We start from the raw sequence: 12655 nt of genomic DNA, 5'->3' as shown, positions 1-12655 counted from the left end.
TAAAAAGGTCCTCCATGAGCTGCTTCTAACCTATTTAGCGGGCTTCATCTAACACCATTCTCTCTCATGCTTGCCACACTTCAAATACACTGGCATCCTTTCAGTTTCTTGAACACACCGTGGTTTTTACAACCTTCAGATTTTCAAATTAGTGCAGATGGAGATCTGTGACATTCTCCCCTACTACTTCCCACTCCCCCGTCCAATAGCTAATTCGTAACTATCCAATGATCTTTCAGGGACTCTGCTTAAGCTACTCCTTCAGAAAAGACTTCCCTGAAGACTCAGAATAGATTAAGGTCTCTCATATACACTCTTATAACAACCTGTACTTTTCCTTCACAGCACTCAGGACAACTGTAATTAAAAAAGTAATTATACAATGAATGACCGCTCTTCAATAGATGATAAGTACCATGCATAGCCAAGGAGTATATGTAACTTGTTCACTATTCTGTTCCTAACACAAAACACAGTGTTTGGCAAATGAAGACATGATAAACATCTATTGAATGAAAGAAGGAAATGTCAACTAATGAGAGCAAAAACTGGATTCAAATTACTTTAATATTCATTACAACACATGGAAGAGGGGTGGCATTTTGTTGAAGATCCATGTATTCATTCACTCATTTATTTATTAAACAACGATTATGCCAACGAAACATGTGCTAGCACTGCTTTAAGTATTTAGTGAACAAAACAAATAAAATCCCTGTCCTCACGGAGCTTACATCCTACTGGGGATGGACAATACTAACAAACATAAAATGGTACTGGTAAGAGGAAACCCACTGGGTAAAAGGAATTGAGAATCAAGGGGAAAGTGGGTTGCAGCTTTAAATAGGAAGGTTAAGGTAGGCCCTTTTAAAAAGGTGACATTTGGGGCTTCCCTGGTGGCGCAGTGGTTGAGAGTCTGCCTGCCGATGCAGGAGACACGGGTTCGTGCCCCGGTCTGGGAAGATCCCACATGCCGCGGAGCAGCTGGGCCCGTGAGCCATGGCCGCTGAGCCTGCGCATCCGGAGCCTGTGCGAGACCACAACAGTGAGAGGCCCGCATACCGCAAAAGAAAAAAAAAAAAAAAAGTGACATTTGAGCAAAGGCTTGAAAGAAATGAGAAAGTCGGTCATGCAAATATCTAGAGAAAGTGTTCCAGGCCCACTCCACTTGGGAGAAAAAGTCCTCCCAACAAAGGAATGTTCTTGGTGTGTTTCAGAAACAAAAAAGCCAATGTGCTACAGCACAGTGAGTGAGAAGGAGGGCAGCTGGAGAAGTCAGAGTGGTAAGCTGGGTGAATGGAGGTGGAAGAAGGTAGGCACAAAATGATATGGAAGACCCTAGGCCAGTGCTGTCCAATGGAAGTATAATATAAGCCACATGCATAACTTTAAATTTTCTAATAGCCACATTAAAAAAAAGGTGAAACAGGAATCAGGGAAATTAATTAATAATAAAAATTAACATATTTTATTACAGCTAATACCCCCAAATATATCATTCCAACGTGTTATCAATGTAAAAAAATTGAGATATTTTACTTTTTCTGGTACTAAGTCCTCAAAATCTAATGTGTATTTAATACACTCAGGTTGGATTAGCCACATTTGAAGTGCTCAATTGTGGATAACAAAATGGACAGCACAGCTGTAGGCCATTCTAAGGACTTTAGATTTAGAAAAATGGGGAGGTTTTGCAGAGTTTTGAGCATAGGAGTAGCATGATTTGATTTAAGTTCTTAAAGGACCAGACTACTTGTTGAGAGTACACTGTAGAGAAATCTAGGTGAGGGATGGTAGTGGCTTGGAAGGTAGTTGCAGTGAAGTAGTGAGAAGAAGTCAGATTCTGGATTTATTTTGAGGGGAAAGCAGAAAGGATTTGTCAACCATTTAATGTGATGTGTGAGAAAAAGAGGGGGAGTCAAAGATATTCTGAGGTTCTGGTCTGAGCAATTGAAAGGATGCAGTAACCATCAAATGAGATGGGGAAGACTCCAGGCGATGACCATCAGTTTGATTTTAGACAAGTGTTAGGTTGCTGATTAGATATACAAGTGGAGATCTAGAATAGAGAGATGAGTTTAAGAATCTAAAGTTCAGGAGAGAGGTCCTGATTGTAGATAATTTTGAGAACCATTAAGATACAGACAATAGTCAAAGCCACAAAACTTGGATGAGATCACTAAAAGAGTGAATTTAGATACAACAGACATGAGGATGAAGGATGGAATCCTTGCTTCTGAGACATTCCAAGGTAAGAAATTGGGAAGAAGAGGAGGAACCAGCAAAGTAATGTGAGAAGTGACAAGTGAGATAAAAAGAAAATTAAGAGAGTGAGACATCCTGAGAGCCATGAGAAGAAAATGTGGCAAGGAGAGAATGATAACCTTTGATTTACCTTTTGGTTCCTTTAGTTTGTCTAACATAATGTTATTTCTGTCATACATGAAGATAGTGCCATTAATCTCTTTTCAGTAAAGATATACTTTTTAGTTTGCTCACTTAGCAGTTATCAAGGTCTGTTGTGATCTCTTGTCACCCCTATCTTTTAAGCAACAACTATCCCAAATAGGGAATGCTGGTCTTTACAATGAGCTTTCCTGTTACGAAGCTCAAAGAGAAGACTATGATGCTGTTAAAAAAAAAAAAATCAATTAATCACTGGTCTAGGAGTTAAGCTTCAGTCTTCCTCTGCCACTTAGTTATATGAACTTGGCGACATACTTAAGAGAATCAGTTTCTTCCTCTGCAAAATGGGGGTGTTCCTGGCTGCTGCCTCCACCCAAAAATCCACCATAGTTAAATAACAATACGTATCACTGTACTTCAAAAACACAAAATAAAAAAATTTTAAGTATTGTACCCAAAAAGGGTTGTCATCCTAGCCAACAAATTAGACCTTATTAACTGCTGAGAAGGGTTGCTAGCAAGAAATGTCACAGAACTAGCCTCCAAATGATAAATGTTAATCCAAACTGGACAACATCTGGAAGTTTAAGAATTGGAACTGCCTGCAACGATGTGCTCCGAAAGCACCAAGTATTCTAAGTTTATGGTTGTAAGCCACTAAAATATACCACCTTTTCCATTCCAGATCTCTCTTCACGTATCAAACTCCTTTCCCCCCGCAGCCCACATCCCCAGCATCGGAGACAGAGCCAAGTCTCTGCCTCGGTCCCTACGGGTGGCTGGAAGGGCGTCAATGTATACCCCTTCCCACTCCCGTCCTAGGGTGGACAGCTCCAGAAAGGAGTGAAACCTCTGATAAGGTCGTTTTTAAGCAGCAACGACCCTCTAGAGAACTTAAGCGTCCAGAAAGAGTAGAGGCTTATCGAACCCCCAGTGCAGACCCGCACCTAGGAGAGTCCGGCTTGCACTGTGCAGCCACAGAAGACCCGGCGCCAGAGCTATTTTCCCCGCAAGCCCAGACGACCCCTCGCTTTACCTCTACCGAGGCACCTTACAGCCGCCGCCATGTTGACCATTCCGGATTGTGTTGACGAAATTGGTCCCACGCTTCAACTTGGAAAGAATTTACAAAGCGTTCCCATCCGGAAACGGCGGAGGGGGAAGGGATTCGAAGGAGCAAGAGGAAAGGAGGTGGGACCAAAGTAAGCCTTCGAGCTGGCGCGGGGGGGCGCGCCGCGCGGGTGCCCCGTGGCTCTGTTCCCGTTAGTCCTGCGTGCTGTGTAGAGCCCAGTGTTTCCTGGTTCCGGTTCGACAGTTCAACCATCTTCAGGGAAACGTGCCCTTCCTGGAAAGTACGGTCCTGTTGGCGATGTTCCAACTATTTTATTCCTTTTTATTTTTTTCTTTTTGATTCTGCAAGTGTACTCAGAACGATCATTTTAAATTGTGAGAGTACCCAGGAGAGCATGAAAAACAGAAAATCTGAATAATCTCACCAGCTTCCACCGCCACGTTTCCAGCCTCGTAAAGACTTTTAAAAATTAACCAGGCTGTCCACTACCACCCAAGGGGCGTGTCCCACTCACTAACAAACTCTTTTGAACTCATCGCAAGATCAGCGTGGTTTTCAGTTAATCTGAACATTAAGCAGTTCTACATTTTCCCGCTGCTGACAAACTGTGCCATTAGGATCAACTGAATAATAAAACTTGACAAATTTATATAACACTTCTAGTTTTAAAATGGCAGATCTAAGACCTACGCACAGGTTATTCTGACGGGGGGGGGGAATCAGTATCCTTTCCATTACGTCACAACTGTCAGTGTAGTTTATCTAAAACAAATCTGATCACGAATTATATCACTTCCCAGTTTAATATAAAACCCTCGCGTGTCTACCTCGAGCTCGCTTCTGGCCTCCGCCTACCTCCCTGGCCTCAACCCTCTGCCCGCAGCCCACCCCCATTCAACCCCATTCACACACACGGTTTCTCACCTCCAGGCCTTTGTTCACTCTGTCCCCTCTGGAACGTCCTGTACCGTATCACCTCGGTAACTTTTTTTTTTTAATTTTTTAAATTTAAGACTTCAACTCAGGGTTTATTCACTAATGAAGCCTCCCTCTCCCTTTCCCAGGCTGATTTATGGCCACCTCTTCCCGGTTTTGTACAAGGCTTACACCTGTTTCTGTTTATCTGTTTGTTTTATACAATTTTATTGAGTTATAATTCACATACCGTACAATTCACCAGTCTAAATTGTACAATTCAATGGGTTTTAGTATATTTATAGAGTTGTGTGACCATCACCACGTTATCTGTTTTTCTCAACTAATCATCTGAGCTCTTGGGAACAGAAATCATGTCTTACTCATTTTTGTAAACTCAGCACGTACTACCTGCCTGGCACATAGGAGGCTCTCAACAAATATTTGTTGAATAAGTGAATGTTATATGCACACATGAATTATTGACTCGATTAGAATGGCAAGCTTGCAGATTTGCTTCTATGAAGCTGCCCATAGGACTGGATCAAAGTAGGATTTTCATAAATGCTTTATTTTGTATTTGTATACTGTACTTATCTACATGAAGTATAAGATTTCTAATTTATTTGCCTGCCTTGCCAACACCTAAGCAGTTACTTCAAAAGTTCCACACCCATTTATGGCTGTTATACAAAAAAAAATTAGAAAAAACTGAATCTACCTTTATAACTTTCTTTCCTGTCTCCCTCCTTACCCTTCCTCCCTTCCTTTCACAAATACATGAGTGCCTGCCATGTGTCAAGCAGTGTGCTTGGCTATGCACAGATATGGTGAATAAAAGAGCCGTTGCTCTCGTGATACTTAAAAATGAATTTCATGTAAGGGTAAATGCCAGAATTAGAGCAACTTCACTTAATTTATCTCAGACAAAAACCAAACATCCAGATTAGAGATTCTGGTCCTTAGACTCTACATCCCTTCCTTTTCGTAGTTGGGATCAGTTGGCCCCCATGTGTGTGCTTCTTTATGTCTCCTGTTATAATAAGAGAATTTAAACATCCGATATTAGGATTTAGAGTAACATTTAATGTGCTTGTAGTAGTAGCTTTATTGAAGCAATGTCCTGTAGAGGTGCAGCTTACCTGATTGTCCACTTTGGGCACCAGAACTTGATAGCATTAGTCAGGTGGGGTCCAGAGTCCAGTTATCTATATATAATAATATATAAAGAGGTTATTTAGCTTGAGACTTGTAAAAACCACGAAAATGCACACTCTGAGATGGGAACTCCAAGGCTCTAAATATTTAACACACAATGAGGTTCTCATTCAAGAGAAGCAATAGAGCGTTTTAGTTAAACAGCGGTGCTCTGGAGCAAAACTTCCCAGGTTTGAATCCCAGTATCATCACTTACTAGTTGTGTGACTTGGGGCAAGTTACTATACCTTTCTGGGCCTTAGTTTCCTCACCTGTGAGATAATTTACTGAGGTACTCGCTACCATACCTGGCACAGAGTAAACACTCATTAAATGTTAAATGTTGTCATTACTAAGGAACCAGGGAGAGCTCTTAACCAGAGAGGTAAACTGAATACGCTGTTCTACTAACCTTTCTTCCAATATCTGCTTAATTCTTAATATGGTACATGCTATTCTTGTTCCTATATGTGGTAGGATGTCACCTTCTTTATATGAGAACTCATTAGTATTTTCAGAAAGTCTTTAGGCTGTGCTTACGTACTTCTTCAAAGTTCACTTTAAAGCAACTTTTCCCAATTGATTTCTAGGAAGGTTTTTACTCTCCAGGAGCCTTGGCATCATGCCAGCTGCCTGCTTGGCTAATTTCCTTGGGAAAAGTTTCTCAATATTTGCCCAACCTTATAGTTCTCTTGATCTGTGTTCTCTCCTTTCTCAACTGTCTTCCAATTGAGCTGGAAACTCCTTTGCAAGAAGAGTCTCTTCCCATTTGTAGTTCAAGTTGAAAATGAGTACTCTGGACAAAAAACGGAACTCTGTGACATTTCCTACTTCATTAGTGTGCAACAGAATCACCCAGAAGGCTTGTTAAAACTCAGATTGCTGTGCTCTACCCCCCAGAGTTTCTGATCCAGTGGGCCTGGGGCAGGGCTCATTAATTTGCACTTATAATAGGTTCCTGGGTGATGTTTATATACTAGTCTAGAGACCACACTTTAAAATCCACTTCCTATGTAATATCACAAAACGTTTACATCCATACCTATCATTAACTTGGGGAGGAGTCGTTTTATTTAACAATTTTATACTCGATATAATATAAGCAATAAAAGCATGAATTTCCCCATGGGGTATGTCTCTATGACCAGACTCTACCCACTCTTATCTTCTCCTTTATACAGAAACTGCTATTCCACATCTGGATTTCAGCTCCAAAACTGTCCAGCTGTCAGCTGGGAGAATTTTCAATGTCTGCCTGTCTACCTATCTGGATTTTAAGTATTACCATCCTAGGTTCCCTTCCCTCCTTGTGCTTACTTTATACTCAGATTATTGTTTTAATAAAGAAATCACCATCTAGAATAATAATTTCTTAGAAGATTGAAAGTTTGGTGAAGAATTGAAACTCATTTTGTCTTGTCCTTTCCATATATGGGAGTTTCTCTGTCCAACAACCCCTAGGAGATTGTTTTAATTCCAGATTGAATTAGGAGGTTTAGAACTGTCCAGTGGAATGCTGGTAAATGTTTGACAACCAGCCTTCCAGTACAAAAGACACAAATTTATAGTATTTGCCAATCTCCATGGTGTAAACATTCCCAGAATAGATGATTTCAAGCTGTCATACATCAAATCAACCAACTCACAAAATTCTGACAACATAGCTCTTGGTTCTCACATGACTACAGCACTACTGGAAGTTTCTTAGTAAAAGCCTTTGGTTACTTTTAGAAGGCCTACACTAAACCAATTCATCCTAGAGCCACACTTCTCAAACTTTAATGTGAATACAAATCATCTGAGAATCTTATTAATATGTAGATTCTAATTTAGTAGGTCTGAGGTAGAGCCTGAGATTCTGATTTCTTGTCAGAAATCTGTTGGCTCCTAAGTGATACTGAGGCTGCTAGTCCGTGGACCACACTTTGAGTAGCAAGGCCCTAGAACACATCCTGGAGCAAAATTCATATTTCCATCGTTAGTCCCAAAGCAGAACCTTATGAATAGGTCTCTTCCTAATACAGAGTATAAACTTAAGTGGATTCCCAAATTTCTAGGTGTAAACTCCATGACCTCCATCACTCAGTGGAGATACTAGAAATATCACTAACTTCCTGCCCTGCCTACATCTGCTGCTGTTGGAAACTTTCCTCTCCCACATAAATAAAATTCCACAAGCCCCAGCTATTTGGATCAGCGGAAACCATCTGACTCAAGGAAAATCTGTTCATACTGTAGCCAGTGATCTGGCTTGAAAAGAGAAGCTGGGCCAGTCATCCTTCTCACAGAACTGGAATTGGGAAAATGAAGGGCTGAAACATTTAGGTGGGAGAACTCAAGCTGTAAGGTCATGGCATAGATTCAAGGCTAGAGAAGCCTTGAAAGGCAAGCTGGGGTTATTAGCAAGCAGAAATGATGCCTGAGTAGAGTCACATGAAGCCAGTCAGTTTCAAGAATAGAATGGAGTGAGGATGCCTTGGAAAGCAGAAATACCATGAAGAAGAAAGAGAGCCACCCGCCTCTGAGAGGAAGATAGCAAATGCTGCCTCAGTTCCTATTTCCGTCAAGCCTGCAGTATCACTGTTCCTCTCCCTGCCTTCTTGTGAGATCCGTATCTACCATATGTATCCCTACAACAACTCCTGTTTTCTTGAGCTATCACCAGTGAATGTCTTTATTTTCTAAACCAACAAAGACCTAATTAAAATCATGGGACTCTAGTTATTCTAGTGAAGATGCATGAATTGGCAGCTCTCTGCCAGAATTAGTAGCAAAGCCTTAATCATGGAATCTCAGAGATTGAAAAGTTAGATGTATAAGCCCTCTATATGATACTCAAATTTCTGGCTACAGATGAAGGAACAGAGGCACTGAGAAGTTCAGTAACTTGCCCAATTAGTGCATAGTTGAGTTGGGATTTGAATCCAGGATGCCTGACTCCAGAGTCTATGTTTGTAACCAGCAGTATACATGTATCACACACATATTTCTTGCCGGACATTGTGCTAAGCATGTAGTAGCTTGCTTAATTAAAGATAAAGAAACTGAGGCTCCGAAAAGTTAGTGAGTTGCCCAAGGCCACACAAGTAGTGTTCGAGCCTAACAACCCAGTCAGTGCATTTGACCATCACTCCCGCCCCCTCCTGCTTCACTGCCACCCTGAAACTCTGGTGTTTATACATACATACACCTATGACTCAATTTTTTTTTTTTTTCCAGTACGCGGGCCTCTCACTGTTGTGGCCTCTCCCGTTGCGGAGCACAGGCTCTGGACGCGCAGCCTCAGTGGTCATGGCTCACGGGCCCAGCCGCTCCGCGGCATATGGGATCCTCCCGGACCGGGGCACGAACCCGCGTCCCCTGCATCGGCAGGCGGATTCTCAACCACTGCGCCACCAGGGAAGCCCTGACTCAATATTTTTCATGCCAGTGTTTTACATTAGAAAATGGCCAGGTAATATCAGAGTGTGTGGAAGAAAGTAAATAACATGTAAGCACCTATACATTATTTTTTTACTTCAAAGCCAAGGGTGGAAATCACAAGCACCAAAAAAACACTAATTGGAGTTAGTTTTTTTTTTAATCTCTAATGCACGCAGAGGTAAAACTTGTTTGAAATATTTATCTAAAACATGGCAATGCATTTTTTTAATGTTATAAATCTGAGAAAAGTAACAATAGCAACAAAGCAATTCTCAGGAAGAGGTTTTATTTTTATAGAAGAGTGTGCAAACTCATGAGAGGAAGCAGTAAGGATTAAAAGGATGTGACTCTCGTCCTCCCTTCTGTGCTGTGTGGCTTTATTGTTTTGTTGACTTAGAAGTGAACTTGACATTTTGTTGTTGCACTCCTTTCAGGTCCTTTCTTTGAAATTAGGTCAGACAGAGGCTGAGTTCCTTTCCAAGGTCTGATTAGGGACTAATAAGGGGTTAAGAATCTTCGTATTAAGATTAAGTAATTATTTCTTAGTTTTTTTTATCTGAAAAATATTGAATCAAATACTCCAGTATTCACCCATGTATAGCAGCATCTCATCTTGGTCTAAATTATTTTATTCCGTCTAACGGTTTTGCTGTTGTTGCTACTGGGTTAGCCTTTTTCTTCTTCCCATGGTTATCAGGTGGAAGAGGTAGAACAGTGGTGGTGTTGGAGGGAATAGGGGATGGCATGGGAAGAAAAGAGGCTCAGAGTGGAGTGGGCTTTAACAATCAAGAAGCCAGAGGTTCAGTTCAGGTTTTCGTGGCATGGCCAACCCCAGCAAGCTGTGTCCCCACCCAGTGCCTCAGTTTTTCCATCTGAAAATAGGAATGACAACATTTTTGTGGCATTTGATTCTCCACTGCAGTTCCTCAGCTTCAGTGACACCTTGTGAATGTACGCTAAATAACTATGGATAATTGATAAGGGTTAATTTTTAATGGATAAATAATAGATGCTTTTCTGGCTCCTCTGGGACAGATGACAGAGCTCTAACCCAAGCAAAAAACAAAAACAAAAACACAACAGGTCAAAGGGATATGCGGGGACCCAAGGGGTGGGAGTAATTAGCATTTCTGACCCATCAGGGAAAATAGATTGTACTTAGAAAAATAAATAGATTTCTCCAAAAATCAAAGGAAAATAATAATGGCTGGGCATAGAGATAAGAATGGAAATTTTATACTGGATAAAATTTCTTTTCAACTGTCATAATTTAGGTTCTAAAATATGTACTGGTAATTGCTTATCTTTCATTAGTTTGAACCATTATAACTGGCAGAAAACATGTGATTCTTCAAGAAGATACAAGAATGCATCGCTCTCCTGAACCCTCTCCGGGGGAGGGCTACAGAAGATTAGGGAGAGTAAGACACCCTAGTGCTCAAGGCTCCACTATAGGGAAAGGCCCAACCCCTTCCATGGCTGACCGTGAGGGTTGGGATTTCTGCAGGGTTACCACAATTCACCATTTACACAGCACACATAACGGATTCAGGAAGTAGTGGCTATGTTACGGGAGGGTTCCACTTAACCCAAGTGGTGTGCACCCTAAGATCCAGACACGTGTTGGACGGACAAAGGACCTGCAGTGTGTTTTGCATGGCTCTGAGGAGCAGTTCATCCTAAGGGAGGTGAGAGCATCTGAAGGGCACAGGACCAGTGTGAAGGGAAGGCAATTCTGGATGTGTTCTTCAGGGCCCTGTTCCTGCATGCTGCCTTCCAAGGATGAGCGTTAGAATCTGGGCAGGGAGGCAAAAGAAAAATGTATAAAAGACATTGCACTGAGACCTCTGGGGGACCTGTGAGCACAGAACTTCTTGTCTATGGGAACCAGGTAACAGGGAGGACATCAGAGAAACTCTTCAATGCCATGTGCATTGACACACTCAGGACAGCTTTGATGGCTTTGGCGCCTTTCTTACAGACAGTAACCAAAAGCAGCAGAAGAGGACAAAAAGCGCTGATGCCAGGCAGTAGCAAATGTGTTTGGGAACGCCCAGTGAGAAGCTCCCTTGTTACGATCCTTACATCCATCCAGAACTTGGGAGAGCTTGCGAGCATTTTAGGGTGAAATATAGAACCAATAATTATTGGCCATGTCCTAAAGGCAGAGAAATACTGAAATTCTAGTTCACCCTCAGTCTGGAAAACACCAGCTGCGTGCAGAAAATGCTCTGAGAGTAAGACAAGCAAGTATGATTATATTTTTTTACAATAAGGTTGCGCAATTATTTACTAGGTTTCATTTAATGTTTAATTCTCCTAAATTTTCTTTGGCCAAAGATTAGCAGGGTTTTTTCCCTTGTACCTTTCTATAAAGTATATAATAAAATTTACAAAATAAAATATGACACACTGGACCATATATCTTAACTTACTATTAACTGAATTAATATGAAATCCCGGTCTAATTTCCTAAATCTTATCAAGTTACCTATGACTATTTATCATATCTCTTATTCTATGAGAATTAAGTATCCTTCATAGTCTACAGTAAGAAAGCATTATCACAATTCATGGCAAAATCTGAATAAATTATGCTCACTGGCTAATCCTCCTTTGTCATTTATGTTGCCTCTTTCAAATAATTTAGTAGATTAGAAGGAAGCTTTATTTTTACAAAACTGTTCTTATCATGTTGCCAAAAATCCACCTGCTACAAAAATGCTTCAATGTCTTATACTCATTTTTTCCTGACATTGTTTCTCCTTGCTATAATCTGCTAACTATTGATAATTTCTTATTTTAAAAGAATACTGTACTGGTTATACTCTATTTGCTACCAACTATATCCTTTCTTTATTCTGTCCACCCCGCTAAGTGTATCCTTGGTGACCGACTGTTTTATTTTTTTATTTTTTGTTTTTTTTGTTTTTGTGTTCCGCGGGCCTCTCACTGTTGTGGCCTCTCCTGTTGCGGAGCGCAGGCTCCGGACGCGCAGGCTCAGCGGCCATGGCTCACGGGCCCAGCCGCTCCGCGGCATGTGGGATCTTCCCGGACCGGGGCACGAACCCGTGTCCCGTGCATCGGCAGGCGGACTCTCAACCACTGCGCCACCAGGGAAGCCCTCTATTATTATTAATAATGTTAAAATGAATATTTTCATCCATAGATTTTGCTAAGTATTTTTATTATTAAAAAAAATTAGAGTTCTAGAAAAACAATTACTATACCAGAGAATAGGAACTATTTAAAGCATACATCTCAACTTTTTAAAAGTGGTAACATTTTATTTTTTGTGACAAAATTATTCTATTAAATCCAAATGAGGCAGAGGGTGTAAATTAAGAAGGGGCATTGAAAAGGAAATGAAGACATAAACAGATAGTTGAATAAAAGCAGAAATAGAATTTGGAAACTAAGGAAATAATAACTAACCCTTATATAATACTTCATGGCTGGCCCTGTTCTAGGTGCTTTACATATAAAAGCATTTTATTCTATGACAGCCTATGAGTTGAGTACTAGTATATTATGCCCATTTTGTAGGTAAGGAGATTGAGGCATAGAGTGGTATTTAAAAACATACCCAAAGTCACAAAGCTAGTAAGTAAAGGGGGTGGCAACTGAACACAAGGTTTGGCT

The 12655-nt window shown here is 40.9% G+C and overlaps 1 protein-coding gene across 4 annotated transcripts in view; it reads right to left on the bottom strand.

Annotated features, from left to right (window-relative positions):
• Positions 1-12655, bottom strand: part of MRPL1 (mitochondrial ribosomal protein L1) — an 86623-nt gene that overhangs the window by 68624 nt on the left and 5344 nt on the right. The window contains exon 1 of one of the 4 annotated variants that reach the window (XR_002648233.3): positions 3443-3658. Coding sequence is in view for 3 of the 4 variants with exons in the window: in XM_089912100.1 (XP_089768226.1) it covers positions 3443-3482 (40 nt within the window). In the remaining variant the exon portion in view is untranslated. Of the gene's footprint in view, positions 1-3442; positions 3659-5535; positions 5602-12655 lie in introns of those variants that run through there. The other 3 variants (XM_022599518.3, XM_089912100.1, XM_022599519.3) reach the window with 3 other exon arrangements.

The sequence above is a fragment of the Delphinapterus leucas genome, chromosome 5 (genome assembly GCF_059928025.1).
Source record: "Delphinapterus leucas isolate spDelLeu-1000000601 "Yukka" chromosome 5, BTC_Dleu_Yukka2, whole genome shotgun sequence".
Lineage (NCBI taxonomy): Eukaryota > Metazoa > Chordata > Mammalia > Artiodactyla > Monodontidae > Delphinapterus > Delphinapterus leucas.
The sequence above is the reverse complement of the archived record's forward strand: the minus strand, read 5'-3'. Positions and strand labels throughout refer to the sequence as shown.